We start from the raw sequence: 16,168 nt of genomic DNA, 5'->3' as shown, positions 1-16,168 counted from the left end.
CGTTGCAAGCATTCGGACTAGGACTCCGTCTGAGAATAACTTACTCTCTTCTTCTCATAACATTCCTGGAGACTCGACCGAATGATCTTGCGTGCAAGCCTTCTTATTCTGTAGAAGCTAGAAGAAAAGAAGGTAAAAATGAAAGGTAACTCGTAGTTTCTACTTTTAAAATATAATAAAACGTAAGGCGGCGAGCAGATAGAATTGTTATCGCGCCGGGCAAAATGCTTAATGGCATTTCATCCGTCATTATGTTCTGACTTTAAATTCCGCCGAGATCGACTTTGCCTGTCATCCTTTTCGGAGTTGATAAAATAAGAACCAATTGAGTACTAGAGTTGATGTAATCGACTTACTCCCCACCTCTACAATTGTTGCCTTATAAGAAATCCTAATGTGATTGAACTGAAATGGAAAGCAGGTTACAGTTAGTATTTCTCAAAACACTTTCTTTTTTCTTTTTTGCCCTGTCTATTAATATTGGTCTCAAATTGTGGCACAAGGCCAGAAAATTCGTGGGGAAGGAGCAGATCGATTACATTGACCCCAAGTGTTCAACTGGTACTTATTTTATCCGAAAGGATGAAAAGCAAAGTCGACCTCGGCGGAATTTAAACTCAGAACGTACAGATAGACAAAATACTGTAAGCATTTTGCCTGGCGAGCTAACGATTCTGCCAGCTCCCCACCCTGTCTTGTTTATTAATATAATTAGCAATGTGTCACCATCTCTCTGGTTGTCCGTCTCTATGATAGGATACTTTGATCATGTCTGAATTTCGTGGAAATACTGACAGATCAATTAGTTAGCTGAGCTGAGATACTTTTTCCTACATGTATATTTTGTGAAAATAACACGATGTTTAACAAACAGCAATGTATGTGTGTTTAATTATCTATACAGAAATCGTAGATATTGTTGTGGGTTTTGTTACCGCCATTGTCATTGTTGCTATTGTTGCTGCTGCCGCCGCCTTTGCTGGTGGTGTCATTGTTGATATTTTGTTGGGTGGTACTCAAATGATATAGAAAAACCTGTACCTTATTTCCTTTCGATTAATACTTTTCACTAGCATACACTGCAAGTATTCATAATATAACAATATTTACCTAAAGTGGATTTTCCACACTATGCCATTTTAACAAGTTTTAGAAAATTTTCACTTGCAAAAGGTCCTATACATTCGTGTGTGTGTGTGTATATATATATATATATATATATATATATATATATATATATATATATATATATATATATATATATATATATATATATATAATACAAAGAATATATATATATATATATATATATATATATATATATATATATATATATATATATATATATATATATATATATATATATATATATATATATATATATATATATATATATATATATATATATATATATATATATATATATATATATATATATATATATATATACATACACACACGTATGTATGTAGGTGTGGAGGCGCGTGGCCAAGTGGTTAGGGTGTAAGCACCATGATCGTAAGATTGTGGTTTCGATTCCTGGACCGGGCGACGCGTTGTGTTCGTGAGCAAAACACTTCATTTCACGTTGCTCCAGTCCACTCAGCTGGCAAAAATGAGTAACGTTGCGATGGACTGGCGTCCCGTCCAGCTGAGGAACACATACGCCATTGAAACCGGGAAACCGGGCCCATGAGCCTGGCTAGGCTTTAAAAGGGCGTAAAACAAAATGTATGTAGGTACATATATGTATGTATATAGGAGCAGACGTGGCTGTGTGGCATATTGACGCAGATATGACTGTAGTAAGAAGATTGCTACCGGTATAGTGTATAGTGCTTTTTGGCTGCCTTGGCGATCCCATGTTTTCCCTCTTGTTTAACGGAGGGGCGTCGTGTGATGAGTTGTGAGGATTTAAATTACTCTTCTTCAGAATTTGTGTCGTCTGAGGAAGAAATGGAGAAATGTTTGACCACGATTGACGCAGTAATAGAAACAAGGAATTACGCTGTGGCGGCAAAGGGAAAAATTGAAGACATAAGCCTGGAAGAGCTGAGCAAGTTCAAAGAAATACTTAAAAGGGAGGGGAATGACATGAAAGTGTTCCCCACCAAAGAAGTGTTAAAGGATAAGGAAGAGAGAAATATGACGAAAAATTAGCAAGCCATCTTGATACGGCTTCTATCTTCTCCGGTCTCTCACTCGAGCAGACTTTGCTGATATTTACTGAACTCGGTATATTTATTACACCACGCAGTGTTCTTTCACTAAGATCGTATAAGTGTGCGTAGCGGTACCCCAGCATGGCCTCAGCCTCAGGCTGGGACCAGTAAGAAGATAGATAGATAGATAGATAGATAGATAGATAGATATGTTTCTTTATTAGCCACACAGGGCTCAACACAGAGGGGACAAAATACAAATGTAGAGTTTTTCTTTTCGAGGGGGGCGAAAAACATAGCAGAAAAGAAAGAAAAAGATAAAAAGTGGGGACAACGATGAAAAAAAAAAAAAAAACATCGCAAAACGTTTGGGGTATTTACAAAAAAAAAACGAAATAATACAGAAAATTCCCATTAAATGGGGAGGTTATCCGTGGAAAGAAAAACCTACGAAAAGACCACGGTAACCTCGGTCCTTAGTGTCACAGTTTGTTAAATAAAATTCCTTTTATTTATGCAAGAAACGTAAGTAACTCTCTGTTTACAAAATTTTAAAACGTTTTATAGAATCATGGTCAAGGTGGCTTCGTCATTTATACGTGCCATTCTTGCTACATGTATCCATCTTTTTTCGAAACATTTGCTAGACAACACTTGCCTCTCTACTCTCACCTTCCTTTTCAAGTGATACTTGAAAAAGTTGATGAGAGATTGACCAGAGAGGAAAGTATTTGTCTCTAATCCTTTCAGATGCGTCCACCAGATGCATTCTTTCGCCATAGCCACAAGTACGATAAATACAGCTCTTCCTTCCCGTTTAAAGGAAGGAGGCGTGACGATATTGGCGATAGACTCGGTTGATAAACCGACTCGTCCCACACGTGACAGCAGTCGTTCGACATAAGCCCACAGCTCCGAAATGGTTGGACACTGCACGAGTACGTGCAGAACGGTTTCATCGCTCTGACCGCATCTCGGGCAGGTCGGCCCCGCATTTTGCGAGCCGTGTCTATAGAGCTTATCCCGAACGGGTAGCGCCTCTCGGTAACACTGCCAGGCCAGGGATCTCTGGAAGTTGTCCATAGGTCCCGGCCCGAAAGTCGTCCTGAACAGGCGGGTCAGGTATTCCTCGTCGACGCCCAGGTTCGCCCCGAGATCGTCGTCGTACCTGCCCTCCACTAATCCCCTATAGAATGACTTCGTTGTGATGCAGCCGCTCAAGGTCGACCCAGAACGGCAAAGTTGTTGCAGAGCAACGCGACACTCACGGTGCCATTCGCCATTCCTCGGCCTCTTTTTGCTCCACGACTGCAGCTCGGTCATGGAGACGAGCTGCGGGAAAGCGCGTCGCACAAACGGCGACCACACCTGCTCACCGTCGTCTACGTAGAGCCGGAGATGTCGCAGTCTCAGCGCATGTCTGCGCATCATCAACCACGGCATGCCCAGCCCTCCTTTCAGCGGGTGTTGGCAACAAACGGATCGCCTCACCATCGGAACGCTTCTTTCCACAAAAAGCGGAAGAGGATGCGCTCCATTTCGGTGATGGCGCGATCGGGACAAGGCACGACGGTCAGGCGGTATTCGATGACGGACGCGATGTACGCGTTCGCCACCTCCGCCCAACCTTTTAGGGACAGCTTCCTCTCGGACCATTGCTGGCAGAGAGTGGCCACCCTACTCGTTATCTCGCCCCAGTTCTTCTCCGTTTGCAGGTCCGGACCGAACCAGACTCCGAGCAACTTGACCGGACCGTCCGTCAAGCGTCCCACTACTGAGGCGCTGCCGGACGGTATGGGCTTGCTTCTCCAGGTGCCGAGCAGCAAACCCACCGACTTATCCCGGTTGATTTTCGCTCCCGTCACCGCTTCGTAGTCTTTCAGCGTCTCGACGACAAGCTCGATGTGCTCGTGGCTAGACGCTATGACGGTGACGTCGTCCGCGTATGCCGACACGCTCGTCTCGCACCCCAGTTCTCGCGGGATGCCCCTCAGCGTCGCCAGCTTCCGCAGTAGTGGGTCGAGAGTCAATACGTACAGGAGCGGCGACAGGGGGCATCCTTGACGAACCGAACGTGCAATGTCGAAGGGTCCCGATAGACGTCCATTGACGCGAACAACCGAACGGATGCCTGTGTACAAGGCAGCCATCCAGCCGCGGAAAACGGGACCGAAGCCGGCCGCTTCGAGGACGGCCTCCAAGTATCGATGGTCTACCCTATCGAAAGCTTTGGATTGATCCAAATTGATCAGGGCTCCACCCATGCCAGGTTCCTTAAATACCCTCTCTATGATGTAGCGCATCAGATGGAGGTTGTCATGGATGCTCCGGCCCGGCACGGCGCACGTCTGCTCCGTGCCGATCAGTTTCACGATGACAAGCGCCAACCGCTTGGCTAACACCTTGGCCAAAATTTTCAAGTCTGCATTGAGCAGAGTGATGGTCCTAAAGTTATCTATGGCGTCCCCCTTGTTTGGATCTTTCTTCAGCAGCGTTACCGCTCCTCGGCTCACAAAACCGGGAATGCTCCCGTTCTGCTGCCAGTTGCAGTACACCGCCGCCAAGACGTCTCCAAACAAGTCTGGCATACAGTTGTAAAGCTCGTAGGGCAGACCATCCAAACCCGGAGATTTGTCCGTCGAGCAACCCGCCATCGCGTCCATCACCTCCTCCGCCGTGATGACCCCTTCGCAGCACTCCGCCTCTCTTGCCGAGAGTCGTGGCAAGCTGTGCAGGTAGGCACTAAAGTCCACCCTGCCTTCTCGCTCGCCACTCCTCCCGAACAGTCGGGCAAAATGCCGCTGAAACACCTCGCACATCTTGCTCGACTCGAGCAATTCGCGCCCCTGTTCGTCTACCAGAGACCGGATGGAAGCGTCTGAGCAGGTCTCTGAGGCCTTTGCATCCCCTTCTAGTTTTGTCACTCCCCACGTAGTCTAGATGCGTGTCCAAGGTAGCATTCCAATCCCCCACTAAAAGTAAGGGACGAGACGTTCCCAGGAATACTTCTAGACGTCGAAAGAAGTCCGACCGACCTGTTAAAGGAGGCACATAAACTGCCAGTAACCGAAAAGCGCCTCCATCGCTGCCGTCCACATCTAGGACAACCAGTCTACCCTCCGGGTCCGTAAATATCGTCTTTACTTGGTGATCCAGACTCTTGCGAAAAAGAACCGCCGTGCCACTACCGCCCATCCTCGGCAGACAGGGAGAAAAATAAATGTTAAACTGTCCGCCAAACATGGACTTTAGGGCCCGCGGTTCATGGAGTCTGGTCTCACTAATGGCTATGATTTCCAAATTGTGTGACTTTATGTCATTTAAGAGGTACCCTTGTTTCCAAGGGGACCCCAAGCCACGCACATTCACACAACCAATCTTCACCATGATTCTATTTATACGTGTGCTTTAAAGCACAAAACAAAAGAACAGTGAGTTACTTACCGTTCGAAAGTTTTGTTTCCTCCTTGGATTTTTCACCAAGGAGGCTATTGTACAATTTCTTGCACAAATATTTCTGGAATCCCCCTACCGAGTTGGGGTAGAGGGATTTTATTTTGTTGTGTAATGCTGGTGTTACATGATAAATTTTAATGTGTTTTGGCGGTGTTGTGCGTGGGTGGTTGTTTGTTTTGATGTCGTTATTTGTGATGTTTGTTTTAGAGTTGATGTAATTCATCAACTCTGTGTTTGTAGTGTCTATTGCTGTTAGCATTGTTTTTGGTGTGTTATCATTGGTGTTTATCGTGTAGGAGTTGGGAGTGTTTTCGGGAGATGTGAATCTCCCTGCTTTGTTGTTGTTCGTTTTTCTTTTTTTGCTCCTCTTCCTCCTTCCTTTTTGGGCTATTTTCCATTCCTCAGTACTTGACTCGTCTTCAGATGAAAACTCTGAGGAATCGGAAGGAGGTAGGGGCATGTTGTATGCTTCTGTGTTTGCTTGTGTAAGTGGTTGTATTGTTGTTTTTGTTGTTGTTGGTTGTTGAATTTTTGGTTGTGGTGTAAGTGATGTGGGGGAAGGGGTATCAGTTTTTGTATTGTCTTTTCTTTTTTCGTCTTCTTTGTTTGTTAATTTTGTAGTTTTTGTTGTATTTTCTTTCGTTGATGTTGTTGATGTTGCTTTTATTGTTTTTTGTGTGGATGGCGGTGTGGGCAGCAAAGCTTTTTTTTGTGTGTTTAGTTAGTTCTTGTTGTTGTGTTTTTCGGGCAGTCGGACACTCCTTTTTGAGGTGTGCCTCGCTGTCGCATAAGTAACAGCGAGGCCGCCTGCCCTCTACTACTATATGCAACTTTTGGTTTGTTGCCAAACGGATGTATGGTGGGATTTTTTTGATTTCTTGTTCGTTTGTGTGGAACAAGATTTGTATGCTTTTCCCGGTTCAATTGCTCTCTCCAACGTTTATTTTCAGTATGTTAATGTTGTCCATATCAACACATATGGCCGATATCAACCATAGTGTGTCGATTGTTGGAGGTGCGTGCTTCATTGTTACCTTTGTTACCTTTTGGCCAAGGTAACTGGGTAACATTGTTATTTCAGGTGTGTGAAGAGTTAGTGTTGAATACGTCTTCGCCAACTCTTCATTTCGAAAAATCACCTGAACTTGTGCAAATCTATAATAAGTGATATAGGATTTTTTGTCCCAAATAGATCTCAAGCATCTTTCGATCTTGTCTATACTGGCCTGTTCCGGCCTTCTACTTTTTGTGTTTATTATTTTATAAATTATTGTTTTCCTATTTGTCTCCTCTAATACGTGTTGTGGTATATTCAAATGTACTTCACCGCTTTCTTTGGTAATCAACTTCCTCGTTTCTATAATTTCCTTTGTCGTGTAGGACACAACAGTTTCACTTTGCTTCAAAGCTTCAGCAAAGTTTTTGTTTTTGTTATTGTTGTTATTGTTGTTGCTGGTGCTGGCACTGGTATTGGTGGCAGATGTGGTATTTGTGTCAGTGGTGTTGTGGCTTTTTCCTTCCTCTCTTTCGCTTGCTGCTGGTGAAGAGAGCAAAGGTTGAGTGGAACTGTTGCTGCTGCTGCTGTTGTTGTTGTCGTTGTTGTTGGTGGTGGTGGTAATGATGTCGTCACCAGAATTGGTGCTGACGTCAGATTTTTTGGAGACATTGTCTATGTTCTGTTTTGTAACCTTGGTTACAGTTTTGTTTTTGTTGTTGTTGGTGGTGGTGGTGGCGGTGTTAACACTTGAATTTGTGTGTGTAAATTCTTTTTTCTTTTTCTCCATTCTCTCGTTTAACTGTGAGGAAGGAAAACTAGGAAATTCTTTTTCGAACGAAACAGTGCAAAATTCAGCGTTCGTTTCACGAAAATTTTCATGGCTACAAGACGCCATCGTCTCAAAAAAAAAAAATGGCTAGAAAGCCGAAATTGATTTTTAAAACCTGGAAATGTGCCACACAGGGCAGATTTCCGTCGCAAAAAACTTGCACCAGAGAGTCTACAAGTTGTTATACAACTTTCTATTTAAAATAAACTTTACAAACAAACTTTTTAAAACATGAAAAAGGCAAAACTTACGGAGCCGACACGTCTACCGTCTGTCCATAGAGATAGATAGATAGATAGATAGATAGATATCTTTTACTTGTTTCTGTTGTTGGAGCACGTGCAGGCTGGGCATCGCCTCGAAGGATTTCAGACGAATGAATCGACCTAAAACCTATTTTTCTTAAACTTGATATTTATTCTATCGAATCTTATGCTGTACCGCTAAGTAACGGGGTTGTAAACAAACCAACGCTGGTTATCAAGCGGGGATGCGGCACAAACACAAACACACACACACACACACACACACACACACACACACACACATACACACACATAGACGGGGGAGGGGTGATATCTGTACCCGTATGTGGCTGGTACTAATTTCCAGCTCAATAGACGGGATTAACGTGAAATTAAATGCCTCGCCCAAGGTCACAACGCGGTTTCCGTGCCAAATATTGAACCACGGTATTATGATCATGAACTGACCTCTCTAAACCACAGAGCCACGTGCCTTTACACTAGTCAAGTGTTTACTGAGTTAATACAGTTTCCCTTTTTCATAAACTATGACGGGATTCTTTCAGTTTCCATCTACCAAATTCACTCACAAAGCTTTGGTCGGCTCGGGACTATAGTAGAAGACACTTTCCCAAGGGCCTACGCAGTGGGACTGAACCCGGAACCATGTGGTTCGAAAGCAGGTAGTCATGCTTAGACTATACTTCGTTGATAAAGTCTAATAAAACGTAATCGCTGTGGGTTGTGAAGATACCCTCACACATCATACTCACTCACTCGTAGCATTCCCGGGTGTAAAAGAAATTCTCTCCCTTGTCTTTCTTGGTCAGAATTAGCTGATTTATTATTTTCATCGATGAATGAACCTCGGTCAGAATTTTCGACCATGGTTTATCAGTTGCACAATAGGTTCAATGAGTTCACATACATAACTGTAATTTCTCAAGCAGAAGCAACATAACAATGTAACAAAGTTGGACCTTTGAGTTACATGTACAATATATCCGAAAGGTTTCTATACAGTTTCCGTCTGCTCAAGTTCACTCACATGATACTGGACGACCCAAGGTTACAAAGAATAACTTACCCAAATACCACACAGGAAAATCACAACCGAGACTTCGTGGTTGTGAAACAACCTTCCCAAACTTTCGACCTTTCTGCGCCAACAAAAACCATAGCCGTCATTTGCAAGCGAGTAGTGACCTCGAAATATTTTACTTTTTCTTTTTATTGAGATGCATATGTGGTTGCAAACTGACATAGACAGCCTCTCGGCCCTTTCAATCTTGATTCAGTGGAACATCGCAGATGTGACAACTAGTGAGAGAGAGGACTATACCAGCACTCGAGTGGTACTCATTCTCCACGGAGGAAACTGGAGCAATGTGGAATTAAGTGTCTTGCTCAATAGCACAACAGGCCATCTCTTCCAGGAATTCAGGAATTGAGCCTTCGACTTTATGTTCGTGAGCCCAACTCCTGACCACGAGGTTGTGCGCCTTCACTATTCTCATTACAAAGGGTGAAACTTAGATACTCGAAACGCCATGTACATATATAGGCGCAGGATTGGCTGTGTGGTTTTGAAGCTCATTTTGCAACCACGTAGTTTGGCGTTCAGTTACATTGCGTAGCATCTTCAAGAAATGTCTTCTAGACATCTCCGAGGCGATCAATGTTTTGTGAATGAATTTGGTAGACAGTAACCGCGAAAACCCGTCGTAGATACACACATATATACACATATACACACATATACGAGGGGGTACTGAAAAGTTCCTGGCTTTGGGTAAAAGAAAATATAGGAGGGTCTGAGAGGGGAATATGTTGCATAAAATCGTAATTATTTGACAGTTGACCCTACTAGTGGAAGCGCAATAGCCCAGTGGTTAGAGCAGCGGACTCGCGGGCGGAAGATCGCGGTTTCGATTCCCAGACCGGGCTTTGTGAGTGTTTATTGAGCGAAAACACCTAAGCTCCACGAGACTCCGGCAGGGGATGGTGGCGACCCCTGTTGTACTCTTTCGCCCCAACTTTCTCTCACTCTTTCTTCCTGTTCCTTGAGTAACCTTGCGATGGACTGGCGTCCCGTCCAGCTGGGGGGAATACATACGCCATAGAAACCGGGAAACCGGGCCCATGAACCTAGCTTTTATCTGCAAGCAGGTAGTTTAGTGACAATTGATATGCCACTAAGTGTATTGGGGTAAGTGCTAAGGTAAGACGCCATTATTGAAGGTATTGTATTACATCTAAATTTCTGGTAAACTGGTATCACATTCTGATTTCAATATCCGGTACACTAATTCTCCTAAGGAAAGCATCTATTTCACAATTCGCGTTTCTCTTTTCAGCCCCTAATATATATAAACTCCTTCATCGAAAACAAACCTAATTTAATTTTCTTGTTGATAAGCAACAATATTATTCCTTCTTTACCCGTGTTTTTTAATAGCTTAGTCAAACAAGAAAGAGCTGTTTCCATGACCCGCCCCTCTCTTTTGTAGATCGCCAGAAGTGGAAAGAACTTTAAGTCTTCTCCTATGTTATCCTCAGACCGAAGATTTGATCCAAATGACTGCAACAGAATGGATTCTATCAAAGAAACACAGGAGTCAAGTTGTGATGGTATCAAATTGGTCGACTGATTAAGTTTACCATTTCAGTATAAAAATATAGACACATTAAACTATAACACGTAGCTTCGTCCCATAAATTCGTGTAATAATAAAATTATGTCTCGTCGATCAATCAGGATTTAGTTTCAACTTCAGTAAAACTGTATAAATGAACGAGAGTTTCTTTTGCTTAGGACACGTATGGCAGGGTGGGTGACATATTTGATAGCCTTTGTGTGAGTTTTATAATATTTTGTTCTAATTTAGGTCATCAATTAAAAGCGGAGCGAGCCTGTCGCCCACATATACTTCAGTATGAATCAAGTAATGAGGTTGAGGTAATCGTCTTCTCCCTCCCCTCAAAGCTGCTCGTCCTGTGCCAAAATCTGAAACCCTTTATTGGAAACACTAAGATGGTGCACTGGCAAAATCAATAAAACCTTGAAAAAAAGCGCCTTATGATATTTCTTCCGGATTTTACATGCAGAGTTCAAATGTCGCTGACGTTGACTTTACCAGTGAAGTATTAGGGTCGATTTAATCGACTGCTTTCTGCCCTCAAAGTTATTGGCCATTGCCAGAACTGGAACAAATTATTGCAGTCATTGAACATGGAATGTCAAGATAAGTTGTAAAGGCAATTTGTTGTTTATGGAGAGAACATTTATTTTCTATCTGTCGGGGCTTATTGTCTACAAATAGGTATAATATATTTTCCAGTTCTTTATTTTATCTACCACAAAAGGATGAAATGCAAAGTTGGCATCGAGGAGATTTCTACCATGAATGTAAGGAGCTGAAAGAAATCACATGGCCTTTTTCCCCTACGTTCTAACGATTGCCACCTTAGAGAAATTATATATTTAACATGTTGATTGTCTCAAAACTCTTTCAAAACTATTAAAGCTAGGTACTGATTTAAGTTAGAGGGTTAGGGTAGGCCTGTATTAATGCATTGTTAAATGCAATGTAATTGATATAGAATCCTTGTAGCTCAGAAATTAAAGTTGTGAAAGCATAACAATTTTTTAATACATAAAGTTAATCATGACAGTCATCCATGTTTCGTTATATATTACGGATAACGCTGGTTTTAAATTTTGACACAAAGACAAGTTCGAGAGACGGGGTAAGTCATTGGATTGACTCCAACGCTCAACTAATACTTATTTTATCGACCCTGAAAGAATGAAAGACAAAAATCGACCTCAGCGGAATTGGGACTCAGAATGTGAAGACGGACGAAATTCCCGGCATGCTAACGATTCTGCCATTCGCCGCCTTGTATTACGGATGATGTTAGCCGAAGATACGATACCCATCCACAACGAGATAAGCCGAGGCAGATAAGAATAAAATATCCCTCTATGTTGCGATATATATATTCTAGGTTGCATCACAGGAAAATATATTATAGCTGTTTTGCCAGAGCGATTTTGCAATAAAGGTTTCGAATTTTGGCACAGAACGAACAGTTTTTGAGGGGAGGGGAAAGACGATTACCTCGACCTCATTTTTGATTGATACTTATTTTATCGACCTCGAAAGGACAAACGGTGGAATTTGAACCCAGAACGTAAAGACGGACGAAATGCCGCTAAGCATTTTATCCGGTATGCTAACGGTTCTGCTAACTCACCGCCTTAGTGCCAACAATAAAAAAAGATGTTTTTTTAACCCCCTTGGAAGACGCAGCCCGATGGATCGACCCAAGTGATAGAAGTTGAAAGGATTTGAGGCCGAGCCATCGGCCCGATGAAACAAACGTTTTGAAGTGTAATAGCCAATCAGAGATCGTCTTCCAGTATATATGATATAAAACTATATAATATATATAGTTTTACAGACCAATAAAATAGTTTTAGGCACTTTATCCTTTGTTTTCTATATGCACCCATCGATTTCAATCCCAACAGAAAAAGCATTTGTCTTTTTTTGGTTACAGATACCAAAACACCATGTGGTTCAAAAGAGTCAATGCTTTTTTTAAACCCAATCATGGCGAGCTTTTACATGATTTGTTTTCGACTTAGTATGATAAATTTGAAAGTCTATCGACCTTATTTTTAGATATTTTACAATTCCAATACTTTTTGGGGTTTTTTTTTTTTAATCAAGCATGACGCCATAGACACATAATAAAACCACGAATCGAGAAGCTTATTCCTTTCAAATCCCACACGGACGACTTTACTTTTCATTTATCTGGGGTGGAATAAATAGAGTATCAGCCAAACATAACAGGCCCATTAAATCGATGAGACCAGCACCACTTTCCTACAAAAAGGAAAAAAAAATAATAATTGAGACTTTGTGTCTATATTAGAAATCAGTGGTTTCTCATTTAGGCACATGTTCAGCAATTTTTGAGGGAAGGGATCAGTCGATATCGTCGACCCCAGTCATTGACCACTATTTTATTTTGTCGGGCTTGAAAGGATGAAAGGCAAAGTTGACCACAATTGGATCTGAACTTGGATGTTAAACAAGACGAAGGAAAAATACTGCAGTACGTTTTGTTCGACGTTCTATCGATTTGGCTAATCCACCGATTTGATATTATAAATCAAAATCAGAAAAAATTATTTCGTTTATGTTTGAGAATTGAAACTGGATATGTGAGTTCTGGTATTTTTTTTCTTTTAAGCTTTCAGATTACATTTGCAAATAGTTAAAATGAAAAGTCACACGCGCGCAGCTGTTTTATTGTAGTAGTGTATTATAAAGTTTAGATTATCATCTGCTAGAGGTTTTCTAATTTTTTAAAAACAGTTTCTCTTGACTGTCGGGCGACACGATCTCATTTGAGTTCACACAGTTTGCTTCGCACCACTAATGCTTCAGGAAAAAACGTAAGATAAATATTTTTCCTCCATCACTCATATACTATGTCTGTTGTGTTTGTATATTTTTTTAAGTGGATTTAAAGATTGTTTTTTGTTTTTTCTTTCCATGTAGTATGGCATTGTTCAGAGCTTTTCGTGGACCGTACGGTTTTAGTTATTACGACAGTCTCCGAAGTGAGGTTTCCGTTGATAAAACCTTCGTAAGTGTTATTTATATGTGTGGTCTTCTGTACGTAGCAGCAATATTTGCGACTCTAGGAAGTCGTAGAAAATCGGTGAGTTATTTTCTTTTTTATTTCGATGTTCAATTACTCTCGCTAACTCTCTCCATCTTCGTATTATAACTTTAAAAGATTCGATAAATGCCCAACTGTAATGTTTATAATTGCCAAAATAGTCAAGTAACCTACGAATCACATTACAGTATTTAGCTTGGAGATTCTGCGTGCTCCTTGTTCAAATCCTGTTTTCTTCTCTACCACTATATCACCCCTGCTCAATAAAATAAACGTTAGATGGAAAAAGCAGAAAGATTGCTTTAAAGCGAGAATATCACGAATAATATAGTCTAAAATAAATAATGTTGAGACGGTCACGGCTGAAACGCCTTTTTCTCATAAGCCTGTGTTGAGTCGGGGCTAAGCCGCAACCGGCAAATAGTAATCAATCGTCTATATGTTTCTTTTCTACATATTTGTTATAGTGTAACTAATGTAAGACGTTATTGAACAACAGTAAATTTAGTAGTTTCATAAGAAAAAGTAGCTAATGTGCTCTTGTTGACATAGACACTCATACAATCCAGATAAGCCCGGGCTTATCTTGATATTCGAAGCGTTATCTAAGTTAGAAACAATATTATACAGGTTCTACTCAGCAACAGTGAAGAGAGATACATCCTTCCGGTAAATTTTCTGAAAGGCGGTTGATTGACGAGATTTACTCGAATAGGCTTACTCTCATCCGATAAAAGGTCACTTTACTTTGATATCAAGGTAATATATCAATGGGCTTCGTTGATTGGTTCTAAGTAGCTGTCTCAATTTCGTTTCTTTTTGTACAATTTTTATGCTTGTTTTCTCATTTGATTCTAGATAAATCACCGCTTTTTATTTTATTTCTTCATTTGTAATTTGTTCTTGTAATGTCTTTTTATTTGTGACCTTTGTCACACATATCCCACCGAAATCAAATTTTCCTTTCGTCCTTTTTGGATCAATAAAAAATTATACCATTCAATTAGTGAGATCAACTTAAGCAACTCCCCGAAGCCTTCGGACTAGAGGAAAATATCCTTTGGTTTCAGGATATCTCATTCGCAGGCCCAAATACTCCACTCTGACTAAAGTAATTTGACCAAATCTAGGATTTAAGCTTTTCATTAATTATCTAGTCACTGCTGTTTTTTTTTTTTTTTTGGTTGTTTGTTTTTGTTTCTTCCACTTAAAGTTACTTAAACTTCTATTACATTGTGACATATCACTTAAAACATTATCAGCCTTGTAAGGTTCTTTTGGTTTCGTTTGAACCCCATCCTTAAGCCAACCTGTTAAAAATAAGGATGCCCGCTTTCTTCTACAATCCCAAATTGTGCTTTTACATGAATAAGCTGAAAGCTTGTCTCCTGTTGTACAGTCGGAAAAGAACCGAAACAAAGATTTTAAAATAATCTTTTCTACTCAAGGCACAAGGCCCGAAATTTGGGGAGGTAGCCAGTCGATTAGATCGACCCCAGAATGCAACTGGTACTTAATTTATCGATCCCATAAGGATAAAAGGCAAAGTTGACCTTGATAGAATTTAAACTCGGAACGTAAAGAAAGACGAAATACCTATTTCTTTATTAGGCATAAAGCCCTAAACATAGATGTGGACACCACAAGGACGGACAAGACCACAGTGAGGACGAAAAACCTAAAACGAATGTAAATGAGATGAAAGTTATATGAAAATGGACGCACGGGCCCCACTCCCATGCAGTACCATTTGAACCGTTATATGTATTATCTACAATTGTTCTTTTTTTTTCCCCTTTAATTTCCTACTTTTTTTTTTTTTGTCTTTAGAACTTCATCAGTGGTTCGATATCTCTCAAATCCACCTCTGGTGGCAACTCTTTAAATTCCCCCTCCACTCCTGGTGGGTAAATTCTATCTCCACACATCTCTTTCAACTTTCTGTAGTTTTCCTCTTCAATCAATATTGCCTTCATATCCTCTGCGTAAACGTATGAAGGCACCTTAACTCTTATTATTAAGTGAAACTTGATTATCTTTTTCTGTTTCAACATTTTTTGGGTACGTTACATAATACCACACTACATCTCCTCCTCGTATCTTTCTGTTCTCTTGGACTTTTGGTTCTCTTTTCTTCCTCCATAAATAGTCTGTCCATCTCACCTTCATACAGTTGGGTTTCCCACACTTTCTCCACTGGTAACTCCACTTTCTTTTTACTTTCTTTTTCCTTCCTACAGCCCTCCTTCACAGTTTCTTTTCTCACCTCTTCTCTCTTTTTTTCTGCTTCTCTGACGGAGAACTCATTCCTCCGCTCCTCCTTCTTTTCTTTTTAACCATAGTGAATCCATTCTCCGTTTCTTTTTCTGTTTCTTTGTCTGTTGCCTTGTCCTGTACTACATGGTCCACCCTCTCCTGTCTCTTCTCCTGTTCTGTTTGTGGCTTTCTTTGGGTGCACCATGCCTTCATGTGGTCCTTTTCTCCACATGTGAAACACAATGGCGGCCTACCTTCCACAGTAACTCTCAGTCTCACATCTTCTGGCAGCACAATCTCATCCACTACACTATTCAAGTCCTCCGTTGTTGCCTGAATCGTTAGTTCGATCCCATATCCCCAGTAGTTCACCTTCTGGGTCCTTGTAGCCTTCAGAATCTTCCAGTCTTTCATATACGTTATGGCTGTCATCAGCCATTCTTTCAATTCGGGTGGTACCTTTCCTACTCACACCTTGGCCACACGTTTGCCGCAGTACGAAGGCAAGAGTACCCATTCC

The 16,168-nt window shown here is 41.2% G+C and overlaps 1 protein-coding gene across 4 annotated transcripts in view; it reads left to right on the top strand.

Annotated features, from left to right (window-relative positions):
* The window catches only part of LOC106882947 (dual oxidase maturation factor 1), a 52,786-nt gene that overhangs the window by 22,152 nt on the left and 14,466 nt on the right, over window positions 1-16,168 (top strand). Inside the window, exons 1-2 of one of the 4 annotated variants that reach the window (XM_089354484.1) lie at window positions 12,908-12,928; window positions 13,269-13,431. The exons of 1 other annotated variant lie outside the window; for it this stretch is intronic. In XM_089354484.1, coding sequence (XP_089210610.1) covers window positions 13,270-13,431 — 162 coding nt within the window. In that variant the 5' untranslated portion in view covers window positions 12,908-12,928; window position 13,269. Of the gene's footprint in view, window positions 1-12,907; window positions 12,929-13,009; window positions 13,163-13,268; window positions 13,432-16,168 lie in introns of those variants that run through there. 2 more of the 4 variants (XM_014933802.3, XM_014933795.3) reach the window with 2 other exon arrangements.

The sequence above is a fragment of the Octopus bimaculoides genome, chromosome 6 (assembly GCF_046866305.1).
Source record: "Octopus bimaculoides isolate indiv1 chromosome 6, ASM4686630v1, whole genome shotgun sequence".
Classification (NCBI taxonomy): Eukaryota; Metazoa; Mollusca; class Cephalopoda; order Octopoda; family Octopodidae; genus Octopus; species Octopus bimaculoides.
This window is presented reverse-complemented; position numbering and strand designations above follow the sequence as displayed.